At 39.3% G+C, this 26225-nt stretch overlaps 1 protein-coding gene across 3 annotated transcripts in view; it reads right to left on the reverse strand.

The window, feature by feature from the left end:
• Positions 1–26225, reverse strand: part of psmd14 (proteasome 26S subunit, non-ATPase 14) — a 101562-nt gene that overhangs the window by 44006 nt on the left and 31331 nt on the right. For all 3 annotated transcript variants that reach the window (XM_078228278.1, XM_078228276.1, XM_078228279.1), the window contains 4 exons: positions 9845–9916; positions 9346–9465; positions 9165–9235; positions 8345–8495 (listed from right to left, as the gene is read on the reverse strand). In XM_078228278.1, the coding sequence (XP_078084404.1) occupies positions 8345–8495; positions 9165–9235; positions 9346–9465; positions 9845–9916 (414 nt within the window). The remainder of the gene's footprint in view (positions 1–8344; positions 8496–9164; positions 9236–9345; positions 9466–9844; positions 9917–26225) is intronic.

The following is a 26225-nucleotide window of genomic DNA, read 5'->3' on the forward strand; positions in this document are numbered from 1 at the left end:
TTGTTGGAGACAATTTAAAATGAAAACACAAGCTCTATGATATATTACAATCTCATAGATATATTACTTTTCCTGAGGACAAAAGTTTCACTTTCAAAGTTCTGAAAGTTTCTCTATAATTACAAATTCAAGGAGGAAAAGACAACGGATGAAATTGTCCAATATTTCCACAAATGTCAGAATGAAGAAGATTAAACCACTGGAAAGTTGCACACTACAGCAAAGAGAAGTCGTCTAAGTTATAATGTTCAATCACTAGTTCTGAACACGTAACATAGCAAGAACTGTACTGCATATGCTATGAATTACAGACCAAAAGAAAGAATGCTGGAAAATCTCACCAGGTCTGGCAGGAGAGAAAAGAGTTGACATTTCGAGTCCAGATGACCCCATAAGTTGCAGTTTTGTTTTGCTTTGGGGACAGAAAGGAAAAACCATTTATAGTCACTTGCCTTTATGGAAAGCACCAGCTAGAGATTCAGTGAGAAATGCAGCATTGCGATGGCACATTGCTATTTCTTCTGATTGCACTGTAAGATGCCATGCCGTTGTATCCATCGAGACTTTTGATTTTGCTTGCCCAGGTTCGAACAAAGTTTAACAGTGACTCAGTTGAGAATAAGTTATATTGAACTTGAAACATGAACTACTGTTCTCTCTCCAGGCCTGCTCTGTTTTTCCAACACTTTTTGTTTTTATTTCAGATTCCAGCATCTGCTATATTTTGTTTTCATTTAAACAGTGGCTCAGTTGATAGCATTCTTGGCTCCGATTCAGAAGTTTCAGAAGAATCCCACTTCAGGACTTGAGCACAAAAATAAATTCTGACTTACTGAGTGGGTTCCACATTGTTGAATGTGTCATCTTTCAAAGTGAACAATTCTAGTCCGCCCTCTCAGGTGGTATCTATGGGACTATTTTGAAGAGCAGCAGGGGAGTTTTCCCCAGTACTGTGGCCAATATTTATCCTTCAATCAACATCACAAATACAGATCATCTTACCATTTTCATATTGTCGTTTTTGGGAGCTAATTGTGTGACAACTGTTCCGTTTCCTACATTGCAACAATGACTGCACTTCAAAAGCTATTTCATTGCCATTGGGACATTTTTGACTTGATTTATTATTGTCACATGTATTAGTATACAGTGACAAGTCTTGTTTCTTGCGCGCAATACAGACAAAGCGACCGTACATAGGGAAGGAAAGGAGAGAGGTTGCAGAATGTAATGTTACAGTCATAGCTAGGTGCAGAGAAAGATCAACTTAATGCGAGGTAGGTCCATTCAAAAGTCTGATGGTAGCAGGGAAGTACCTGTTCTTAAGTCGGTTGGTATGCCATCTCAGACTTTTGCATCTTTTTCCCAATGGAAGAAGGTGGAAGAGAGTATGTCCGGGGTTTGTGGGGTCCTTGATTATGCTGACTGCTTTTCCGAGGCAGTGGGAAGTGCAGACAATGTCAATGGATGGGAGGCTGGTTTGAGTGATGGACTGGGCTTCATTTATGGCCATTTGTAGTTTCCTGTGGTCTTGGACAGAGCAGGAGCCATACAACTAGAAAGAATACTTTCTATGGTGCATCTGTAAAATTTGGAGAGAGCTGTAGCAGACATGCCAAATTTCCTTAGTTTCCTGAGACAGTAGAGGCATTGATGGACTTTCTTAATTCAAGCGTCCTCATGGAGGGACCAGGACAGATTGTTAGTGATCTGGACACCTAAAACTTGAAGCCCTCGACCATTTCTACTTCATCCCCATTGACGTAAACGGGGCATGCCCTCCACTATGCTTTCTTAAGTCGATGACTATCTCCTTCATTTTGTTGACATTGAGGGAGAGATTATCGTCATCGCACCTGTTCATCAGATTCTCTATCTCATTCCTGTACTGTGCCTCGTCACTGTTAGAGATCTGACCCACTACAGTGGTGTCATCAGCAAACTTGAAGATCGAGTTGGAGGTGAATTTGGCCACACAGTCATAGGTGTATAAGGAGTATAGTAAGGGGCTGAGGACACAGCCTTGCGGAGCACTGGTGTTGAGGATGATCGTGAAGAGGGGGTTGTTGCTTATCCTTACTGACTGCGGTCTGTGGATTAGGAAGTCTAAGACCCAGTCGCAGAGGGAGGAGCCGAGCCCTAGGCCACGAAGTTTGGAGATGAGTCTCGAAGAAATAATGGTGTTGAAAGCTGAGTTGTAGTCTATGAATTGGAGTCTTACATAGGTGTTTTGTTATCTAGTTGTTCCAGGGTTGAATGTAGGGCCTGGGAGATGGCACCTGCTGTGGACCTGTTGCGACAATAGGCGAACTGTAGTGGATCCAGGCAGTCTGGGAGGCCGGAATTGATTTGTGCCATGACTAAACTTTTGAAACACTTCATAGTGATGGATGTCAGAGCCACCAGACGATAGTCATTAAGACATCAAAGCTGCTTGGCTTTTCTTTGGTACCAGGATGATGGTCGTTTTCTTGAAGCAGGTAGGGACCTCAGATTGTTGTAAAGAGAGGTTGAAGATGTCTGCGAATACCTCCGCCAGCTGGTCCACGCAGGACCTGAGTGCTCGTCCAAGTACTCTATCTGGGCCGGTTGCTTTCCGTGGATTGACTTTTGAGAAGGCTACTCTGACATCAGCAATGGTGACCTCGGATACAGGTTCGTCCAATGCTTCCGGGATGGAAGGCATGCTCTCGCTGCCCTCTTGCTCAAAGTGGGTATAGAATGCATTGAGCTCATCGGGGAGGGGTGCACTGGAGCTGGCGATTTTACCTGCCTTCATCTTGTAGCCTGTTATATCTTGCAGACCTTGACATAGTCAGTAGGAGTCCGTGTGGGTAGCCTGGGATTCTAGCTTGGTCCTATGCTGTCTTTTGGCATCTTTGATGGATCTCCATAGATCATATCTGGCTTTCTTGTATAGGTTAGGGTCGCCTGGCTCGATTGCCTCAGACCTGGACTTCAGCAGGCAGCGGATATCTCTGTTCATCCACTATTTCCGGTTGGGAAACACGCGGATTTGCTTTTTTGTACACAATCTTCTATACACTTACTAATGAAGTCAGCTACTGTAGTATGTTATCATTCAGGCTGGTTGCAAGTTTTTAAATGCTGACCAGTCTACTGACCCTAAGCAGTCATGAGAAGCACTATTTATGATTTTAGAATCCTCAGAATCCCTATAGTGCTGAAAGAAGCCACTCAGCCCACCGAGTCTGCACTGACTCTCTGAAAAAGCATTTTACCCAGGCCCTATCCCCGTAAACCCGCGCCTTTACCAAGGTTAATCCACCTAGCCTACACATCTTGGACACAAAGGGGCAATTTAGTATGGCCAATCCACCTAGCCTGTACATCTTTGGACTGTGGGAAAAAACCAGCGTACCCAGAGGAAACCCACAGACACAAGGAGAACATGCTTCAAGAAAACATTCCCAAGGTGGGAATCGAACCCAGGCCCTTGGCGCTGTGAGCCAGTCACACTAACCACTGTGCCAGCCTTTCTTTTCTTTTTCTATAGAAAAGTCCCGTTTATAATTTCCCTGTTTTATTATACAGTGATTTAAAATGTTAATAGGTCTAAAAAAAATGCCCAACCCAGGATATGGTAGAAGATATATCTTGCTGAATAAAAAATATTTAGAACTATAACTGTAACAAAGGACATAAAGATAGTGAATATCATACCCCATTCTAAAAAAGGGGAAAAAATCAACCAGGATATTCTCATCTTAGAACTGAGCAAAGGTCTAAACGCCATAAAAAGTGGTTGATATAAATAAGCACAAGAGGAATGATGTTTCATTTGCTTCTGGGAGACTACCCAGTGAGGAAGATTAAAGGAAATTTCAAGAAGCTAAGTCAGCAGACTGGGCAGATGCAAAGGAATCTGAAGGCAAACATTCTAGGAAACAAAAGTGAAAAGTGTAGTTTCTATAACCAAAACAAAGAACATTACGTAATACATGTTTGCAAGTAGCATAAATGCTGAACGATTGCTTCCAGGGTTTAAAGAATCAGCAACAAAGGAGCTGTTGTCAGTACAAAAAAGTACCAGCATTATCAGTACAAAAAAGAGATATTAGATTAAATGCTTTCAGTTAACAAGTTATCAGAACATGGATCACTTTGACAAGTCACTATTGAGACAGAGCTATGTCATTTAAATAGGGAATTAAGTATTTGTAAAGGAAGAAAATAAAGCAATATGGAGATTAGATAGCATCTCGTGTTGACGATCCAGCACTAATGGTGATAGGTCAAATAGCCTCCTTCTGTAGACTGCAAATGAGTCTGATCATGTTCTCACCTGACGTACGCACACACACACACTCACTTTCCAGCAGGAGGCATCTGAAAAGCAATAGGAAGTCAGAACCGTGACTGTTTTTTTCCCCTCCAAAGCCAATGAGCTCTATGGGCAATTGTAACACCCGAACTGTTGCACTGCTGAGATTGCAGATCAGAAATTATGCCGATTAGCATAAATCAGACACAATTGTCAAAGAAGGGGGAGAAGAATGTAACCACATTTAAAATCAAGAAACCACTAATTTACAGTCTAAGTAATGCAAGAGCATAATGTGGAAAAAGTATGGAGGATAGAAAAGAATAGAAATTTAAATGGAAAGACATTACAGAATGCTGCAGTGCAGAGTGTACAGGACATCCTTGTACATGAATCAGAAAAGGTAGCATTCAGGGACAGCCATTTATTAAGAAACCAAATGAAATGTTGGCCTTTATTGCAAAGAGATTGGAGCATAAAAGTGGGGAAGCATGCTACAACTGTACAAAACATTGGTGTGACCACGCCTAACATATTGTGTACAATTTTGGTCTCTTTATTTGAGGAGGGATATATCTGAACTGAGGCAGTTCAGAGAAGGTTCACAAGGTTGATTCCTGGGATTCATCTTATGAAAAAAAGTTGAGCAGGTTGGGCCGATACCCATACATAGAACATAGAACAGTACAGCACAGCACAGTACAGGCCCTTCGGCCCTCAGTGTTGTGCCGAGCTTTGTCCGAAACCAAGATCAAGCTATCCCACTCCCTATCATTCTGGTATGCTCCATGTGCCTATCCAATAACCGCTTGAACGTTCCTAAAGTGTCCGATTCCACTATCACAGCAGGCAGTCCATTCCCAGTTCAGAAGAATAAGAAGTGATCTTATTGAAATATATCCAATTCTGAGGGGCTTTGACAGGCGAGATATGGAAAGGATGTTCCCCCTCATGGGAAATCAAGAATAGGGTGCATAATTTCAGAATAAGGGGCCACGTATTTAAGATGAGCACATGGAGGAATTATTCTCTCAGAATCTTTGGAATTCTCTACCGCAGAAAGCTGAGTCACTGAATATATTCAAGGTTGAAGTAAATCTATCGTTTAAAACATTTGTCTGTGGGACACAGGCAGGAAACAGATCTGATCAACCATGATCTTATTGAATGGCGGAACAGGCTCAAAAGGCAGTATGGCTTCCTCCTGCTCCCATATCTTATATTCTCATTAAGTAGAATAAAACACACACACTTTACAAAATATTATTGCAGCAAATAATCTTGAATCCAAAAAATTTAAGTTTAAAATCAAAATCGGTCATTTAAATTAGAACAATTCCTCAAAAAGAATGGTTTTATTAATGTTACCAATGCCATCTGGTATTACAGCACAAATCTTTCTCCCACTAGAGACCATTTTGTGCTGTTCAAGTGGTAACTGTGCATATCTCACGTATGCTCCTTCATAACAGGGATTAAAGGCAGCTGAACCCACATAAAACAGGTTATAATCCTGGTTTTGCTATACTGAAGTAAGCTTTTTTTTTAAAAAAGTCTATAATTGAACTAAATACGCAAAGAGAGTATAATACAGTTTGAAATCAATATAGATAAATCAGCATTAGTGTTAAAAATTTGGACAGTTTAGTTCAACATACTAAAGCAAATAAAATACATACAGGGTAAAAGCTGACAATTTATTCAATTCTGGTGTTGTAAGGCCTGAATGAGTGCTATAACCAGGATAGACTATGCGTATATTGCAGCAGGAATAATCATTTGGGCACAAACCAAAATTAATTTGTCTAATATTTTATATTTGCACAGGTGTTATGACTACATCAAAGTTCCAACAGTTCTTATGCAATATACCATGGCCAAAACATTAATGTTACCAAGACAATCAGTTCAACTAGCATTTCTTCCAGCATGCTATTGGTCAAACCTGTTCCCTTACTACTGCCAAAATTAATAAAAAATAGATTAAATGAACCATATTTTTCACCCCAAAAGACAATTTTTAAAACTAAAATGACAATATTGAATCAACACTGTTGTTAACATAATTGAACAGCATATTTTTAAATTACACTGGTAAACCACAAGGGCTTGTACTCAATATCCAATTAACCAATCTAAAGACTAATTGTGATTTGCACAGCTGACAAAATTTTGCATCATTATAAACTCAAATTCCAAATATATAGTCCTAAATACATTCATATGTGAACAATCCCCATTTCCATCTTTTGGGAGGACTGAGTAAAGGGGTGATAGCATACAAGTCTTGTTTTATACCAAATAAAAATTTAAGCCAATTTTAGAGAAGCAAAGAAATGGCTCTTAGTAATGAGTAATATAAAACAGTATTACAAGTGTATTAATGTTAACACAGATAAATTACACGATATAATTTAGTTTAGTAGACAATAGGACTGACATATTTTCCGACAATGTGATCTATTATACTTCTGCTCTGGAAAAACCTCAACAACAGACCTTTCAAACTAAAAGCATGTATTAACCACCTAACGTACCTTGCATACATAGCCTTTTAAAATTTCACAATCGCACACCTTAATATGATGAATGACTATTGTACTATTAAAAAATGAGTCACAAAAAGCAATATACGCATCTGTCTCAAATATTAAAGTAATGATTTGTCTTTTCAGTTCACAATTTCATTAACTTCCATATCAGAATGGCAATGCATGCTGTAACAAGACACCTCAGCAGTAGTTTAAGCCAGTAAACCACCTAGTCAATTTCTTTATGTTCTGCACTCTTTATAATATACCCTCCCTGTGGTAGAGCAAAATCGAATTGCCTCTCACATTTGCAGACAGCTCTGTGAAGGTGATAATAGACCTGCTCCCTGCTGTCATGAGGCAGGAAATAGGAAAATGGCATATGGGGCCAGAAGAGAATAAAAAAAGAAAGGAACTGAACAACAACAGCAAAAACAGACTACAACAAAGGTGAATAGCAACCCAAACTGTAATTTAACCATCTCCCTGTCAATGTTAAACACTTCCAATTATCTAACTTCGAAATGCATTAAAATAACTTGTAAATTATTGGAAACAGTCAGAAAATCATTTAACTTCTTGCACAAATTAGAATTAACAAATTATTAATTCATTCATCGGATTCTATCAGCCTCATATTTCTATTATAGTCAGCAAGTTAATATCTCCCTATTGAAATTCGTTATTATTTAATAAGAATTAACAAATGCAGGACATTAGTTTTGCAATCAAGCCACTTCTTTGCAATCAAGCCATTTAAGTGTGAAATGTGAGGGCACTCAAATGCTCACAGTGGTATTGTAAAAGCAAAAAAACAATCTTTACATTTTAGAAAGTGGCCAATAAAATCGACACAGTAATGTATAACGTACATGTATTGTATTGATTTTAAAACAGATGATACCCATTTCAATAAAATAAATGCTGTATGCTCAGCTTATATTACATTTATATCTGGCCCAAAAATAATTATTTCTAATTGTGCATTACACCTGCTAATCAGAAGTCATTTGACAAACAAAGATCAACATTAAATAGTTAATGTTCACCTCAAAGGTAAATGTGATTTTTTTTCTACCTATAAAACCAATTAACATATACTGATATCATGGGCCTGGCGTCCTGACTAACTAGAATATTAACTATTTTACAACTCAATCTTTGCTACAGCGAATGTGTTTTTTTGAGAGGTTAAATGATCCTTTGGACAAGGATGTAAAGAAATACAAATTAATCATAGCAATATATTCGCAAGCTCGAAAGAACATAAAAGTCAAAACAGGAAAACATTTACCATATATTCATGGCGTGAAAGTTCAAGGGAAATCACCAATTAGCATATGGCTCAGCTCATATCTAATTCTACTGCAACATCTAACCAACATCACTTTTATGAATATAATTGGTATATATCTTGAACACTACAAAGGGCTTCCAATACTTTAAATAATTAGTATTAATTGTGTGTATTTGCCAATCAAGGGATTTAATGACACATAAGTAACATTTACTAAGAATATGATCATACCTTCCCCTTTACGCTCTGAATAGGATCCACTACTACGGCAACAGCTCGCTCCGACAGGGCTTCAAAGCTCTGCTGAGTGTTGATGTCAACTCCTGAAAGCCAGCATCCAAAGCCAGGGTGACTATGGTACCAGCCAACAACCATTTCAGGTCTAAAACGGAGCAAATGGCTAAGTGTTTTTAATTTGGAAATAAAAGGCAAACTAGCACTTTGAATAAGGAAAGCACAAAAATGAATGGAGCTTAACAATAGAAACACAAAAACATAATAATACAAGTATGAAAAATGGGAACTCATTCAACATACATTTATGATGGTGTGGAAGTGAAGAAAGTGTGTCATACAAGCGCTATCATTAAAAAGATGTGCATTAGCGGTGGTAGATCATGCTTTCAATTTTTCACCCTGTTACCACACCTTCCCTGAGCCAGTTTTTACCCTTTCAGCACTTGAGAGTAAATATCCACCCTTCAAATATCAATTAAAGCAGCAGTGGGACCAGGAACTCAGTCAAGAAGCAATTTACACTATTCTGCAGTGCTGCTGAGCCTTTTGTTAACATTAATTTTTAAGCTTTTTTTCACAGTGAACGTATTTGAACAAGCATGTGACAACTGTTGATAGGTATGAAATGAAACTGCAAAGAGATACAAAATAAAATAGCAATCAAGCTCAGAACTTTAAACAATTTGTAATAAGTTGCAAACAAATATAACTCAACCGCATAAAGTAAATTGTAAATGAATAAAGGGATATTCTGCAGATATGTATTTCTGGTGGTGACCTTACTTTTACCACACAAGGAGATTTTATATCCTACCTGCCTGTCTGCTTCAACATGTCCAGCATTTTAGCTTGAAAAACTGGGTCAACTGCTTCAACACTAACACCCTGTGGGGAAAAAAAACAAATTACTCAGCTTTGGAAAACAACTGCTTCAAAATAAACATGGTGAAAATTCAAGAATATTCAAATTCAAAATAAAGAAAAATATGGCTCACCGTGCCTGACTGAGGCATAGCAAATACATCAATAACACGGACTGTATAGTCATCAACAAATTCACCCAGCATCAGGCCCATTACTTCCATAGGAACGCCAGCCCGTCCATGTTTCAACATCTGCAGATTAACAAAATGCATACCAAAAAAATGTATCTCAGAGCTTTCAACCCAGAAAGAGAAAACTTTCTTGTGTAATATCCTATAATGTTACAGTAATCTTGACCACTGATTTTTTTCAGTTTAGTTTTGGTATTTTTGATTTCCTTTATACTACTACTCTTCTGAAGGCAAACAACACAGTTACTGCATTTAAAACGGAAAGCTAAATGCATTAAATACAAAATGTTTTGTTACAAAGGACAAAACAGTAAATTCATCTGGAAATGGCACTAAGATATAGAATGTAAAATGGATTGTTTTATTTGCTGTTTTATTACATTCTAAATTACAATATACAGTTACCAGGACCAAAGAGCCTACAGACCAACAATCTTACCTTCAGCAGAGCGAGAGAAGATATGTAAACCTGTTCTGCTGTATCCACGGCTGGGGCATCAGTTGGTGGACCCTAAAAGCACAAGACAGATTGATGACTAACATTTTCCAAGCAAGTGACATTTTTATTCGGACAAACTTTGTTTAATTACCTGTTTAGATGGTTTATTTTTAAATGCTGCAGCTAATATATAATGTGGTAGGTACTCGAGCAAACACTGGGGTTTTCAAAGTCTAAACCTGATTTTGCATTCACCAAATGTGAACCTAAAATTTAGACTAAGAAAATGTTCATAAGCATTTCACTTTGTATAGCAGTTCAACTAATAGCCTCGCCTGAACACCCAAATAATTTTATATAAATATATTCTGAGAAAGCAAATTAGTTTGTACAAATAACACACAAATTGCTTAAAAGCTGAATACAAAAGAAATTGTGCTTCTTTGATTATGGTTAGAAACTGCAAACATTCTCTCAATAGGGTGTGCAAATATTACAGATATTAGCTGCATTCTTGTGATCATAAGATGCCACTAATGGCGCATAAATATGGTAAAAGTGGGTATCTGATCATCTTAAATAAACACCTGGTTGAGCGCTCTCAAAGCAACCCACATAATTTCATCCTGTCACAACTGTCAATGCCTGATCTGACAATTACCTGTGTGGTCTAACAACAGTGTGAATGTAAACACCACTGGACGAGCATCATTAATCTGTACAGTAGCAACTGCAATTTCCTTCAGCCTCTGCGGTTACAAGCTAAAAGACAACCAGATGAGGGATAAAGGAGCACTTTACAGGTAACAGCCTGAGCTACAGCTTGAGAAAATGCACCAATATTCCCTTGGTATAACAGCTGTGAACAAAATACACCACAAGATGCCTTATGGGCCATTCAAACAATGAAGCTTTCTTCAGCTATTTTGAAGTATTTATTACTAAATGTTTATTTGTCACAAATGTGTATCTCAAATACAATTTTACAAATTTTCAGTTTTGTTTTAGACAAACATAAAAGAGGCTTTGTGACACAAGGGGTGGTTTTTATGCTGGAACCTACCACCGTGCAAAATACTGCCAACATTGTTGCATGAAAGCAACACTCACCACTTTTAGTGCAAAGCTAAACAGTCCTCTCAAAACCCAAGCCTGCAATTTAACTTTGATTTCAAATTATAATGAACGAACCCTTAAACCCATTAATTGGAAAGTAAGATCATCTCTTTGGGTAACTGATTTTGTTCATTTTCAGTTCAGCCATCAAACTTCAAACTACCTGGATGACTGGAATTTTAACATACAGTGCATTTATTTTCTCTACTCAATTATGGGTGTTGCTGGTTAGGCCAGCATTTAATACCCATCCCTGATTGCCCTCGAACTGAATGCATTTCAGAGAGCATTTTAAGAATCAACCACATTGCTGTGGATTTGGAGCCACATGTAGGCCAGACACACACACAGGTAAGTTATGGCAGGTTTCCTTCTCTAAAGGACATTAATGAACCAGACGGGTTTTTACAACAACTGACTATGGTTTCATGGTCATCATTAGACTTTTAATTTCAGATTTGAATTGAATTCAAATTTCACATTAAACAGCTAGCTATTCAAAGCACACAAAAATCAAGTATCAGCTGGTTCCGATTTGTTCAACAATTAGCTATTATGTTAACCATATCAATATGATCAAATACAGATCAGGAAAATTACCAGTAAAGGCTTGAGGACCTCCACAAAACCGACTAATTAAACATCTGAATTTTTTTTACGACTGCCTTTTAGTTACTGCCTTAATTTTTCATATACTTTGAACTATAGAACAAAAAATGTTTAAAGCAGAAGAGGTGGCCATATGGTTTATTATGTCTGTGCTGGCTCTTTGTCAGAAGAATTTAAAACTAATAGCACTTATCTGCTCTCTCCCTTTCTCCAGTATCTGTTTCGAATCTTTATCCACTTTTTCCTGGAGATGCACAAATCTGTGCTACCTCCACATCTTGCAGCAAAGTATCCATACATTAGGAATTATTTGCATAAAAAGTATAACCTTTTCCACTTCACTTCCACTCAGCCGCTTACTTCAATTCAGGGTTGGAGCCTATCCCGACAGACATTGGGCATTAGGTGAGGACACCCAGGACAGGGTGCCAGTCCATCACAGGGGACATGCATGCCACACACATGCATGTCACACCCACACACACACAACGGGAGCACTTGGACACAGGGAGAACGTGCAAACTGATTGCAGACAGACACCCGAGGCCAGAATCAAACCTAGATCCCTGGAGCTCTGAGGCAGCAGTGCTAACCACTGCGCCACCATGCCACCCTATTTCTCAACTGTCAACTGATGACCCTGTTATCACCAATTCCTCAAAATAGCCTCTACGAAATTCCTCATAGGCTTTTTTCTCTAGCATCTCAAGTCCTTCCTCATAACTATAATTTCTCATCCCTGGTATCAGTCTGTGAGGCCATTACCAAATGCATTCTCATGATCTTAATTTTGCTGAATCTAACATTTTGAATGTAATTCATAAATGAATTACATTTTGAATATAATTCATAAATTAAAAATGTGGGGGATAAAATGAAGCATTAATTTTGACCCCCACCCGCAAGGTCCAATGGGGCACTAGACCTTCCTAGTGAAGGGGCTCAACCACACAGAGGACTCCCAGAAAACAATATCCATGTGTGGCGCTCTGACAGACAACCCCAATGATGCTCCTTTTTATCAGTCTCATGCAGTAAGTGAAAGGATTGTGGCAAATTTTATGAACGGCCAATCATTAAATATAATCCTGATTTGAAAATACCCAATTGGAAATCAGGTTCCGTCTGAAAAAGCTTGACTAGAGTTTCCAATATCACCTGTTCTAAAATTCGAATAAGTCCAAGCCCCACAAACTTTGTTTCTAATTTTAAAATTCTCTAGCCTGGTTTTTACTTGTTGCTGCTCCTCTGTATGGAAAGGGACCAACATTAACAAGTTTTAATTTTTCTTGATTTTTGATTTATTTTGGACGCAAGAGCAAAGAGTTCAACGCCAATTTTAAAGCCACAGGCTGAGAAAACTGACATGGTGCCAACCATAAACATGACTATCCATCTCTGATGTCTTTTACTGAACAAACCAGTAAGAGGGCTGCTGAACAATTAATTTCATCAGCAACTCCTGCAGCCCACAACATCCAGACTTTCAAAACAATATGTTTGTTAAGTCCCATTTCCCCTGACCTTGATTTTCCATTTCCAAGTGGCACTGACATGACAAGTATGCAACCTACTACTTTGTCCATCTTCAGTTAACACCAGGAGATACACAAAAGTGGCACCATAACAACTCTGATTTTTCCAACTCTTGTCTTTTCTCTGTTGCCAACTGCTTAAAAACTATCAAGAACCTAGCAGGTCAGAGATCTAACAACGATTAAGGAACTTTTATTAATTTACTATAATTTTCACAGCAGTAAAGATTGCATGATGAAATGGGTTTACACACTCTTTTCACCTTTGGGATCTGGGCTTCAACTTAAGACAGGCTGAATAAATGAAACTCTTCTTCACCAGCTGTATGATCCTACATGAAATTAGTCTTGGCATTGAACTGCCAAATTGAGCCCAAATATGGGCAATCTCATTTTTAGGCACGCCATGAATGATGACTGACGGCAAATGGAAAGCACCATGAGAATACATTACGAAGGGATTGTCTTAAATTGAGAACATCGTTGAGATGCAGGAGAGCAAAGGTAGGTTTGCTCATTGATTTGACCATGCTACAGTTTATTTGAGAATGTTTGATGCTAACTGGACACTCCAAGCACTCCACAGGGCAGCAAGGTAGCACGGTGGTTAGCACTGCTGCCTCACAGCGCCAGGGACCCGGGTTCGATTCCCGGCTTGGGTCACTGTCTGTGTGGAGTTTGCACATTCTCCTCGTGTCTGTGTGGGTTTCCTCCCACATTCTGAAAGACAAGCTGGTTAGGTGCATTGACTCGAACAGGCGCTGGACTGTGGCGACTAGGGGAATTTCACAGTAACTTCATTGCAGTGTTAATGTAAGCCTTACTTGTGACTAATAAATAAACTTTACTTTAAGTAGAAAAAAGTTTATATCAGCTTGTTGAACACAAAACACAACTTCAGAACAAGATGAGTCCGGAAAGGAACTCATCTCCCTAATTTTAGACGGTAGTTTTCACAATAATAATGGTGCAAGGGAATTCTAAAAGGACCAAGTCTAATGTATTTGTCAGAAAATTTAATTTATATTTGTGTTGTCTGGGGCTGCTAAACTGATGGATGCAGTGAATGCAACACATCTGTCCCTGTACCACCAACTGCCACTGAAACAGTTCAGGATACAGGTGGGGCAGAAGGCACAGCTGTCACTCCAGCTCTCAAGAGTTGGCACAGATCACAATATTGGGCTCTGCAGAATATCAGAAATGCTCTCGTGTTTGATTTAAATGTATTCCTTTGTATGGAACATAATGGATAAGCAAGATGAATTACAAAGCATAAGTTAACCAAAGTTTTGGCATGCAAAAGATAGATTCTCGGGGTGAATGTCCTCTATCTTTAAGGTTGTTCCCTTAAGGTGGATGCGGTTGGCAAGGCAACATTTATTGTCCTGAGAATGTGATGATGAAACTTGAACTCATCATCCTTGTGACGATGGTGCTCCAAGATAAGCAGATCCTGTTGAATTTTTATTGGTGAGTTGCAAGTGCATCCTATAAATCATAAGGACTGCAGACACAATGCATCAGTGGTTGATGGGGTGGATACAACAGCATAAGAAACAGTAGCTATTTGGTCCTTCAGATCTGTTCTGTCATTCAATATGATTATGGCCAATTTCCAATTTTAACTCCACCTTCCCACACTAATCACCTTATTCCTCAATTTCTTTAGTATCCAAAAATTATCAATAGAGTCAATTGCCAGAGAACTGAACATGTGTATGGTTCTTCTCCCTAGATAGTACTGAGATTCTTGAGTGCTTTGCAGCAGCACCCATCCCAGTGCACAACACCGATTATATCACATTTCCAACATGAATCCTGCAGATAGCAGAGTTTTTTTTTAAAAAAGAGTTCAGGCTATGTTGTCAGAGTACACAGTCTCTGCCCTTCCCTTGTTGGTTGTATGGTTGTACAGCTAACCCAGTTAAGCTTCTGATAAACTGTGACTCCCAAGAGTATTAATGGTAGAAGATAGTGGTGCTATGGTCAGGGGAGCATGGCTGGGTTCCCATTTGTTCAGTACATGATAACTCAGGTGGAAAATATTATCCGCCACTTAGCAATAACCTGCATTTATTTAGTACCTTAATAAATGTACTTCATTGAAGCAAAGACAAAAATAGATGCCAAGTCAAAGGAGATACAAGAAGGGATAATCAAAACCTTGGACAAAGAAGTGGATTTTAGGAAGCATCTTAATGAAAAAAGCAAAGGCTTAGGGAGAAATTCTAGAGCATAAGGTCTGGAACAGTGAAGGCACAAGTGATAATGGTGGGACAAAAGCATGGCAGAGGAATAATGCGTTTTAGCAAAGTGAGGGTTGTAAGGCTGGATGAGGTTAAAGATAAGGAGGGCAAGGCCATAAAGGGATTTAAACACAAAGATGAGAAATTTAAATTGAGTAGCATAGGTCAGCAAGGACAAAGATAATGTGTAGCAAAGTTTGATGCAATGGAGGATATAAGCAGTACAATTTTGAATTAACTTTACAGAGGATGGAGAATGGGATGTCAACCAAGAAAGCTTTGCAAGAATTGAATCTGAAGATTGTTCATGCATGGATGAGTATTTCAGCAGCACATCGGCTAAGGTAGGGTAGAGATGGGCAGTTTTGAGATCGGAGGGAGTCATTGCAATGGAGAGGACACTGGGTTAGAAACTCTACTGAATTGAATAGAACACAGATTAAGAACAGTTTATTCACTCTAAGACAGTGACCACAGAGTGGGATAGAATTGGTGGCAAGAGTAGAGCAGGTAGTTAGGAGCCCAAAGTGATAGTTTTGGTGGCTTCAAATTTTATTGTTGGAAAGTGCATGAGATGGCGAGCAAGCAATTGACAACACAGAAATAGCGGAGGGACTGACACAGGTGGTGGACAAATGATGTTGAATATCAACAATATAACATGGAAGGTGATTCCATGTCTCTGAATGACATTGCAATGGGGAAAGATGTAGATAAGGAAGATATGGAGGCTACAGCTAAATTCTGGGAGTCTCCAGAGGTAATAGTACAAGTGGGAAGACAAATCATTCCTGTGGATTCTCTGATTTTGACATGATAGGTAACAGCAGAATCTCTCCTGAACTGGGCAATGGAGGAGAGACTTTGGAGAGGGGATGGTCTGGTCGAGAACATATTAAACACTGCAGTGAATTCCAGAAGATGGGAGGGATTGTGCAACAAAAGTCAATGAGCCCAAAATGGATGTCATTCAGGTGCACCTGGTGTACCACAGGTTGCTTCATGAGAGGGAAGTTATGAATGGAGATGAACACTGGAATTTTAATAAATAGCTCCTGATTATTCTGTTAGAGGGAAGGTTGCTAATGAAACAGCTGAAGAAGATGGTTGATCAAAGATGCTTCCTTCAGCAATTCCTGCAATACTGTCTCAGAACTGCAGCGAATGACCTTCTCAACAAGATAAATCACCTTTCTTTGTTTCACTTGTGACTTCAGTCACAGGAGGTTTTGTTAGGATTGCTTGGTGCCATATTTAATCAGAATTTTCATTGATGTCGAGGGCAACTACTCTTACTTATCCTCCAGAATACAGCTCTTGCATCCTAGTCTACCAGAAAGCTGTGGACTTGCTGTCTTCTTACCTGAAATGAAATCACTGGAATTATGTAGAACATTCTGTAATTATAATTAGATTCTATACCCTATGTTTTAAAATCCAAATGTAACTTTTGTTCTTCCTCCTTCACGTGGAGTAAGGTAGTCTAGTCTGCAGGCTGTTCAATAATCAGCTGTCAGATGCAGGCTGAAATTAAGGATTTAAAAAACAACTACACTAGTGTCAGCTTGCTTCAGCTGTTGGCTCTCTAATTTCTAAGTCAGTATGCCATGAGCCTCAATGCAAGACTTACCCACAAGATCAGGCAGTAAACCTGTTCACCAGTTTTGCGTTAATAAAAATCATATGGCACAATTCAAAAAGGTAGACAGTTTTCCCCATCTGTTGGTCAACACCCAAGATTGATTATATGATAATTTATTACTTTGTTGTTTTGGTGGGGCCATGCCATGTGCAAAGTGGATGCTGCATTTGGCTACATAACAGTATTTCAAATGGAATCTAGTGATCCTAAAGATATAAGGTGTTAGATGTACATCTCAAGAATGTTGGTCAGCAAGAATAGAGTTGATAAGTTAATCGGATAGAATGGAAGCTGAAGTTTATGGAAAGCAGGGGGAAGGTAAGGGAAACATGTAACCACCCAATCTGAAGGTGACAAAGACATGGACAAGAGTTTAAGCAGCTTATAGATTGACACATGGGCAGAGATGGGTGATGGAAGTGGACAGTCATTAGGGTGGAGAGAATCTGGAATCTGAAGTTTAGTTTAAAGTCAAATAAAAAAATAAGATTAGAATCAGTCTAGTTCAAACCAAGACAATGGCTGGAGGGGGAAATTCAATCATTAGCAACAGTACAGATTTTACTGGAGGATGGAAGATGGGCTTGCATCGGTCTTCCAATTGTTTAACTGAAGGAAATAATGATCCAATACTGAATTTGGGGAAAACAGCCTCACAATAAAGAGATATGGAGAGATAGACCTCAAAGTTACCAGTGTACATATGCATGAATACCTTCACAAAGATGAAGCATGTAGATAAGGAAGAGGAAAGAACACAAGATAGATACTTGGAGGATTCCAGGGACAAGAGTGTAGCAAGGGGAACAGAAGCCATTACTGACTTATGCTAGTCATGGTTAGACAAGTAAAAGTGGAACCAAACAAAGGATGCCCTGCCAAGCTAAGCAACAGAGTTGAAAGTGGTTGGTGTGGTTGACCGTGTAAAAGGATGCAGAAACGTCTAGGAGGGGATTATGCATATACTACAATTTCAGTTAAATAAAACGTCATTGTGATTTTGGGTAGGGCCATTTCAATGCAGTGGTAGGGATGCAAATATGAAGCTGTAGGGCAGATGGGGGAGAGAGAGAGAAGGTAAACTTGAAGTTGAGCCATAAATTGTAACTTGAAGGAAGGATCTTTTGATGAGTTGTGATAATGATGAAAGAGGGGCAGTTAATGCCCGAGAGAAAATAACCACTTCCAACCTCATTTAGTACATGGGTGTTGCAAAGTTGAGGAAAGTAATTGTAGAATTTGGTGTTTGTAAACTTATTTTAAAAATTGTAAAATGCTAGAGAGAAAGCATCACATGGTCCCTTTAAAAAGGTTTCTGTGCTTAGAAAGTTAAAAAATGCAAGTACATAAGGAATCCAGAATGAAACATTTGTATCGGAAAGCCAGGCAACAGGGTTGCCTTGGTAACAGGCTTTTAGGTATTTGAATTTTTAAAAAATTCAGCCAATCAATTTGTATCAGAACAGACTTTTGAATTTAGCCAATCAATTTGAAACAAAACAGGCTTTTGAATTTAACCAATCAGGCACTTGGATATCAGCAACCTTTAAGATTTAAATTTGATGGTTTTGGCAACCTGAGACCAATCCTATTGTGGGGGGATATTGATATGTCATCACAGGTATAAAAGAAGAAAGCAGTGGGGCAATAAGCAGAGCGAGCAACTGCCATCTGCCAGAGTAACAGCCTCATCCATGTCTTAGAGAAAGCTCCATTTTGATGCACATGGACAGTAATGTAAGCCAAACAAAAATATTTTTAAAGTTGCAATCCAACTTGGGGTTATAATAGAAATTTAAATTTAAATGAAGTCCCACCAAGAAACTGATGAAAGACAGTCTAATCTACTTTCCGCACAGGGTTCCTTCACTCTCAAAGGAGGAACTCACATGCCACACCTTCCATTAACACTGCAGAAGCGTTCAAGAGTATTTCTGGAAAGTAAAGATCAAGTCCCAAATGTTTCACAGAAGCATAGCAATCCAAATCAATGAAATGAAGATCAGGCATAAGCAGCTAAATATCCCCTTCAAATGCAAGAAATGCCTCCAAACTTAATGGCATCTGTGTTCCAGTTCCCAAAGCAGTTTGATAAACAGTTAGATTGGTTCATCTGTCCCAATTATCTTAGATCAACAATCACTGTTCAATTCAGAAGTAATGCAGAAAACAGCATGTTTATCTGCTAGAAATGCTGAAAGTGAGGTCGACTTGCCTCAACATTTTCAATTCATCATGTCTAAGTTGATTAAAACTGGATAATTTTGCGCACTACAATCAAATCAACTGGTTACCACCAACCTACCCAACTGTAGAGCAAATTAAATGAGCAAAGATCTAATACTCGCAGACAGCACAATCGGCTGGAATTCTGTCCCATGTATGAAGAAGTTAAAATGCCGAGCTTAGCACCATTTGTTGAACCAGGATGATCAAAGTTAACTCTCGCTGCATCAAATTGTTTTATAGAAACATAGCATAAATAAGGATCAACGGTTTCTTGCCCAGGTTTTGGAAAATCAAATAGTATAATTTACTGGTTGTTCAAGTAAGAGCCCATTAGTAACTGATTAAAATTTAGAAATGTTAATTGGTTCCAGGGGTTTTATCTTCACTTCTAATCTAACAATTGTTTGGAGGTAGCGAGCAGTTCAAACTGAAAAAAAACATTGGTTTGTTTAATATTTATTATCCATTGAATTTAAATTTTAGCTGTTTCAGGAGAGAAATCAATGTAAACCTAATTTAAACTTTAATTTAGATATAAATATTATGCATAGAAAACAAGTTTCAAAAGAACTCGGAATGCCTTCCCAGATGAAGATCAAATTTATAATTTAAAACATAACCTGGCATGGAGTTCTTCAAGATCAGACATGACTGCAAGCCATGAACAGCTAAGAATTTTAAGAACCATCAAGCTCTAAAGAGTTTCTGCTTCAACAACATATCATGCACTATACATCATACATGGGCTTTTCAAAAAGCTCTTGTCTGTTCGTATTTCTTAGATGTCCACATAATGGCACTCATCTGATACAGATACTTGATTAATCTGATGCTGTGTGTACCATTAAAGGAGAATAAATATAAATAAATAAAAACAATTCTTGATTTTTTTTTTTATTTAACAACAGATCAGTCTGGCATCAGAGTCAAGCTTCACAACAAAACCAGCATTATAATTCCTGTTTCATAACGGTAACTACAATTCAAAACGTAGTTCATTGGTCTGAAAAATCTTGAGGTCGTGAAACGTGGTATATAACTGCAAATCTTTATTTTCTTTCCTAATTAAATCAGACTAATTTATCGAATCACAAATTAAAGCATTATCAGTGAGTGTACGACAAACCACTGATGGATATGACGACTGATTTATGGTGGGGTGAAGTTAAAAGGATGAATTTTATAATTTATTTTATCCCATACAAAAAAAAGCTAGTGGAAACTCAGATGAAGTAAAATTAATGTGCACAAGCCAACTGTCCAAACTACATTCCTGGGCCGTATGTTGTCTGTGAACCTCAGCAATTTAATCTGCCAAGTTTAGCAATTCAGTTTTATCTGCACTCCTCATTTCTTACCTGCTCATTTGTACAGTTAAGCTGGCATGGGCCTGGAGATTTGGAAATCACAGAATTATTATAGCACAGAAGGAGGTCATTCACTTTGTTGTATCTGTGCTGGCTCTCCAAATGAGCAATGCACCTAGTGCCATTTCTCCACCTTCTCCCCATAACCCAGCACATCCTTCCTTTTTAGATAATAATTCTGTTTCCTCTTGAAAGCCTCGATTGAAATTGCCTCCACCACATTCTGAAGCAGCACTTAACCAGATCTTAACCACTCACTGTGGGAAAAGGTTTCTCCTCACGTCTCCACTGCTTCCTCTGCCAATTACCTTAAATTTGTGCCCTCCCATTCGAGATCCTTCCACCAGTGGAAGTTTTTCCCTGACTACTCCGTTTGGACCCCTCAAGAGCTCAAATCCTCCTCTCAATCTTCTCTTCCCCTTGGAAAACAGGCCCAACTTCTCCGATCTATGTAACTAAAGGACCTCATCCCTGGAACTTCTGAGATTTTGCATTCTTTCTAATGCTTTCACATCTTTCCTGAAGTGTGGTGCCCAGAATTGGATACAATATTGCAGTTGATGTCGAACCAGTATTTAAATTGCTGTACTTCACACAGTTGACTCTGATGGACAAGTCCAAAATTTAAAAAATCTAAATAACTCATGAAGCTAAAAAGCTTATACACTCCTCGTCCAACACATTGAGTGCTTCAGGTTTTCCCTAGGCACACAGGAACAGGGCCATTTATCCCCACAAACTTGTTGCACCATTAAAAAGGTTGTTGATCATATCCCTTCATTCCTTTGGTGAACAGGAATTGTCAAACCTGCATTTAAAATTAACATCCGATCTAGCATAACCTGCTGTTTCCAGAAGGGACTTCCAAACTACTTACAATCTTTGCGTTCCCCTTGATACCTTAATTTTTCTTCAGCACATTTTTTTCCCAAACTCAGTAGTACAACAGCTAATACTAATATTAGACCACTGGTCAATGATCATTCTAAAATTTGAATATTTTATCTCTTTCAGTGTCTATCTGGATTGCAAGCTTAAATGAACACAGAATAATTTCAGTAAGAATAACTTTATAAATTTAAGAATGTATCTGTGCTTTAAAACTACTTTCTAAGAGTAGGATAACTTAACCCCCATTTGAAGTTGTGCATTATGTGAGCAGATGCCACATCAGTAGCTTTTCCGTAATTTGAACAAACATGAAGTTCCCATTGTTGTATTCCTGAAATCACAAGTGCTGCTGCTAAATACTACGCGAAAGAAATTAGATGCTGATATCCATTTACTATACATAACATCCTGGGGGTTACTATTGACCAGAAACTGAACTGGACCAGCCAGATAATTACTGTAGCTACATGAAAAGGTCGGAGGCTGGGTATCCTGAGACGAGTAACTTACCTCCTCACTCCCCAAAGCCTGCCCACCATCTACAAGTCAAGTCAGGAATGTGACAGAATACTCTCTGGATGAGAGCAGTTCCAACTACACTCGAGAAGCTCGACAGCATCCAAGGCAAAGCAGTCTAGTTGATCAACAAGACATCCAGCGCCTTGAACATTCACGCCCTCCACTGCTTAAGAGTAGTGTATACCATCTACAAGATGCACTGCAGCAACTCACCAAGCAGAACCTTCACTACAACAGCACCTTCCAAACCTGCGACCTCTACCATCTAAAAGGACAAGGGCTGCAGATGCATGGGAACACTGTCACATTTAAGTTCCCCTCCAAGCCACACACCATCCTGACTTGGAACGACATAATTGTTCATTCACTGTCACTGGATCAACCTCTTGGAACTCCTTTCCAAACAGCAGTGTGGGTGTATTTACACTACATTAACTGCTGTGGTCCACCTTCTCAAAGGCAATTAGGGATGGGCAATGAATGCTGGCTTAGCAAGCTATGCCGACATCCTGCAAAAGAATAAACTTTACAAAAAACACTCCTCCCTGCTGACCCCTAAAACACTGAAGGTTGCCAAAAAGTGTTCAAGCTGCTTAGCACATGACTTCGGAATTTAGGTTGTTCCAGTAATTAGCCAAGCTGTGAGGTTATTAACCATCACTATATAGCTTGTACGGCTGAGTCATTGCTGACTGTACAAATTATTAGTCTGTGAACTGACCTTCCTCCAAGGCAATTATCTCAACCCTCTTCTGATTTGGCGATTCAATAACACAGAAAAATTGAAAAATAATACCGGACAAACCATCTGGCATAGACCTCGGCACCACAAATGACAGACACACCATGAGCAGTCGACCCTGCAGAGTCCTCCTCATCTGGGGACTGGTGCCAAAATTGGGAGGGCTGTTCCACAGACTGGTCAAGCAACAGTCTGATTATAGTCATTCTTAAGAAATCATTACTTAAAGCCAATGTCTCAGACACCTCAATCATCACATCTGGATATATCCCATCCCAATGGCAGAACAGATCCACAAAAGTGGCAGCAGAGTGGTATACAGTCAAGAGTGAGTGGCCATAGGAATCCGTTACACTAACTTTGGACCCCATGAAGTCTCATGGCATCAGGTCAAGCATAGGTAAGGAAACCTCAAGCTGATAACCACCTACCACAATCCCTCAACTGATGAATCAGTACTTCTCTATTTGAACAACGTGTGGAAGTAGCACTGAGGGTAGTACGGGCACAGAATTTACACTGGGTGGGGGACCTCAAATGTCCATCATGGCTCATGAGCACCATAAGTGATCGAAGTGGCCATGTCCTGAAGGACCTATCATCCAGTCTGGGCCTCTGACAGGTGGTGAACACCAACATTAGGGAAGAATCTACTTGCTATCACTCTCATCAATCTACCTATCTCAACTGTAACTGCCCATGACAATATTGGAAACAAAGTCGCGTCTTCAGAGTGAGGATACTGTCCATCGTGTTGTATGGCACTCCCACCATGCTAAATGGGATACATTCAGAACCAATCTGCTCCAAACTGGGGCACTGTGGGCCACCAGGGGCAGAATGCATTCAACCACAATCTGTAATCTCAAGGCTCAACATATTCCTCACTCTACCTTACCACAAGGTCAATTCTGGTTGAAACAGAAAGCATTGGTGCGTGGTTTTGTTACTGGACTAGTAAAGCAGAGACCCAGGGCAATGCTCTGGGGACTCTGGTTCAAATTTCACCATGACAGATGGTGATTTTAAACTCAAGAAAAAATCTGGAATTAAAAGTCGAATGAAACTATTGTCGATTATCGTAAAAACCCATCTGGTTTAGGGAAGGAAATCTGCCATCCTTACTTGGTCTGGCATACATGTGACTCCAAGTCTACAACAATGTGGTTGACTCTTAAATGGCCTCCGAAATGGCCCAACAATCCACTTAGGCAAATGGGTATGGGCAATAAATGCTGCCCCAGCCAACAATGCCCACATCCTATGTACGAAACAAACAAAAAGAGGGATGCAGCATCAGGCACACTGAAAAATGAGATGCCAACCTGAGGAAGTTACAACACCAGACTACATACATGCTAACCTGCAGAAGGAGTATCAATAGACCAGAACTAAGCAATCCCTTGGTCAAAGCTGTGCAGTCCTTCCACATCCAGTCATGAATGGTGGTGGACAATTAAACCACTGACCAGAGGAGCAGGCTCCACAAAATCCCCATTCTCAACACAGTGCAAATATTCAATTCACTCCATACAATATTAACAGCTGAAGCCACTGTAACCAGCAAAGGCTATGGGCCTGACAACATCCCTGCAGTTATGCTTCAGAACTAGCCACGCTCCCAGCCAAGCTGCTTTACTACAGCTACAACATTGGCATCTAACTTGCAATGTGGAAAATTGTCCACACAAAGCCAGGCAAATTCAATCCAGGCAATTCGTGCCCATCAGCGCACTCTCAATCATTAGGCTAGTGACACAGAGTGTGAATAGCACTGCTACCAAGCAGCACTGACTCAGAAATAACCGCTCACTGATGCCCAGTTTGGGCTCCCCTCAGATAGGGAAGCAAACCACAACCACATGCAAGACCTAAACAACATTCAGTCTTGGGTTGATAAGTGGCAAGTAACATTTGTGCCTCACTGGTGCCAGGCAATAAATAACTCCAACAAGAGAGACTCTAACCATCTATTGTTGACTTCCTACAGCATAAATATGGGTGAATCCCCAAACATCAACATCCAGGGGGTTACCAGTGACCAGAAACTGAACTGGACCAGCCAGATAAGTCCTGCAGTTAGATGAGCAGATCAGAGGTTAGGAATTCTGTGGCAAGTAACTCACCTAACTCCCAAACCTCATTCTCCATTTACAAGGCTCATGTCAAGAAGTGTGATGGAATACACTCCACTTGCCCAGATGAGTATAGTTCCAACAAGACTCAAGAAGCTCAACACTATAGAGGACAAATCAGCTTGCTTGATCAGCAACTATCCATCACCTTAAGCATTCGCAACAATCTACCACTGGAAGACAGTTGAAGCACAAGATGCACTTACCAAGCAACTTGGTAAGCAACTTACCAAGCCTTCTTCAAGAGCACCCTCCAACCCTGTGAGCCCTGCCAACTGAAGGACAAAGGCAGCCGAAGAATGGGAGCAACATCGTCGGAAAGCCCTTCTCCAAACCCCACACCATCCTGACTTGGAATTATATTGTCATTCCTTCACTGTCACTGGATCAGAACGTGAAACTTCTTCCCTAACAGCACCGTGGGTGTATGCACATCACATGGTGTGCAACGGTTCAGGAAGGCAGTTGGCCACCACCTTGTCAAGGGCAATTCGGGACATGCAACAAATGTCAACAATGCTCACATCCAATGCATAAATAAAAAGTGAAGCAGCTGGTTCTAGGTTTTTCTTATTATAATGACCGAAATCATCTCCCTTACATTTATGGAGCAGTAAAAAGAAATGTCATAATTAAGGCCACAAGAAAGTGCACAAAATGTACTATTGTCAGAAACAAAATGATTTCATCGCAAGCAGTGAAAACTGATGAGTATGTGTAACCCAAAGTGTACAAAAGCACAAGCATCATCTCTCTTTCAGTTAGAGTAATATGTGAACCCATATAAACCTCCAGTTTCACTTGGGCTGCTCTTGTTGACAAAGTGTTAAAAAAGGCTTTTGCCATTATAACAGCATAAAGCTAACACCTCAAAGTGTTATCTGCTCAGTCCTTTTAGCAAATTTATTAACACTATTAGTTAGATTACTCCACCTTTTCCATGGTGTGAACCGGTATCAATTATTTAGCCAATTCTATTCTATGTTAATAAAATACCTGCTGATTAAACATATACTGAAGTGTCACTTTGTGCTACACAGTACATTGACACTATTTATTTTAGCTTAAGTAAATGCTACAGTCAGAAGCTGGTGCAAGATTGTGATGACAGAAGTTGTGAAAAAAGAAAAATGTATGCACTAGAAGTCCTTTTATTTGTGCGGAAGTAAGGCAGTGGAAACATAACAGACAGTAATACATTCCTATATCACAGCTATAATGTTACATAACTACTGTATTAAAATGCACTTACAATATTAAATTTTGGTTGCATAAGGATCCTGTATAACAAAATGAGCTGGAAGCATCAAAAGAAAACTACCAATAACCAAACTAATATGAAAGTAA

The sequence above is a fragment of the Mustelus asterias genome, chromosome 14 (assembly GCF_964213995.1).
Source record: "Mustelus asterias chromosome 14, sMusAst1.hap1.1, whole genome shotgun sequence".
Taxonomy (NCBI): Eukaryota; Metazoa; Chordata; class Chondrichthyes; order Carcharhiniformes; family Triakidae; genus Mustelus; species Mustelus asterias.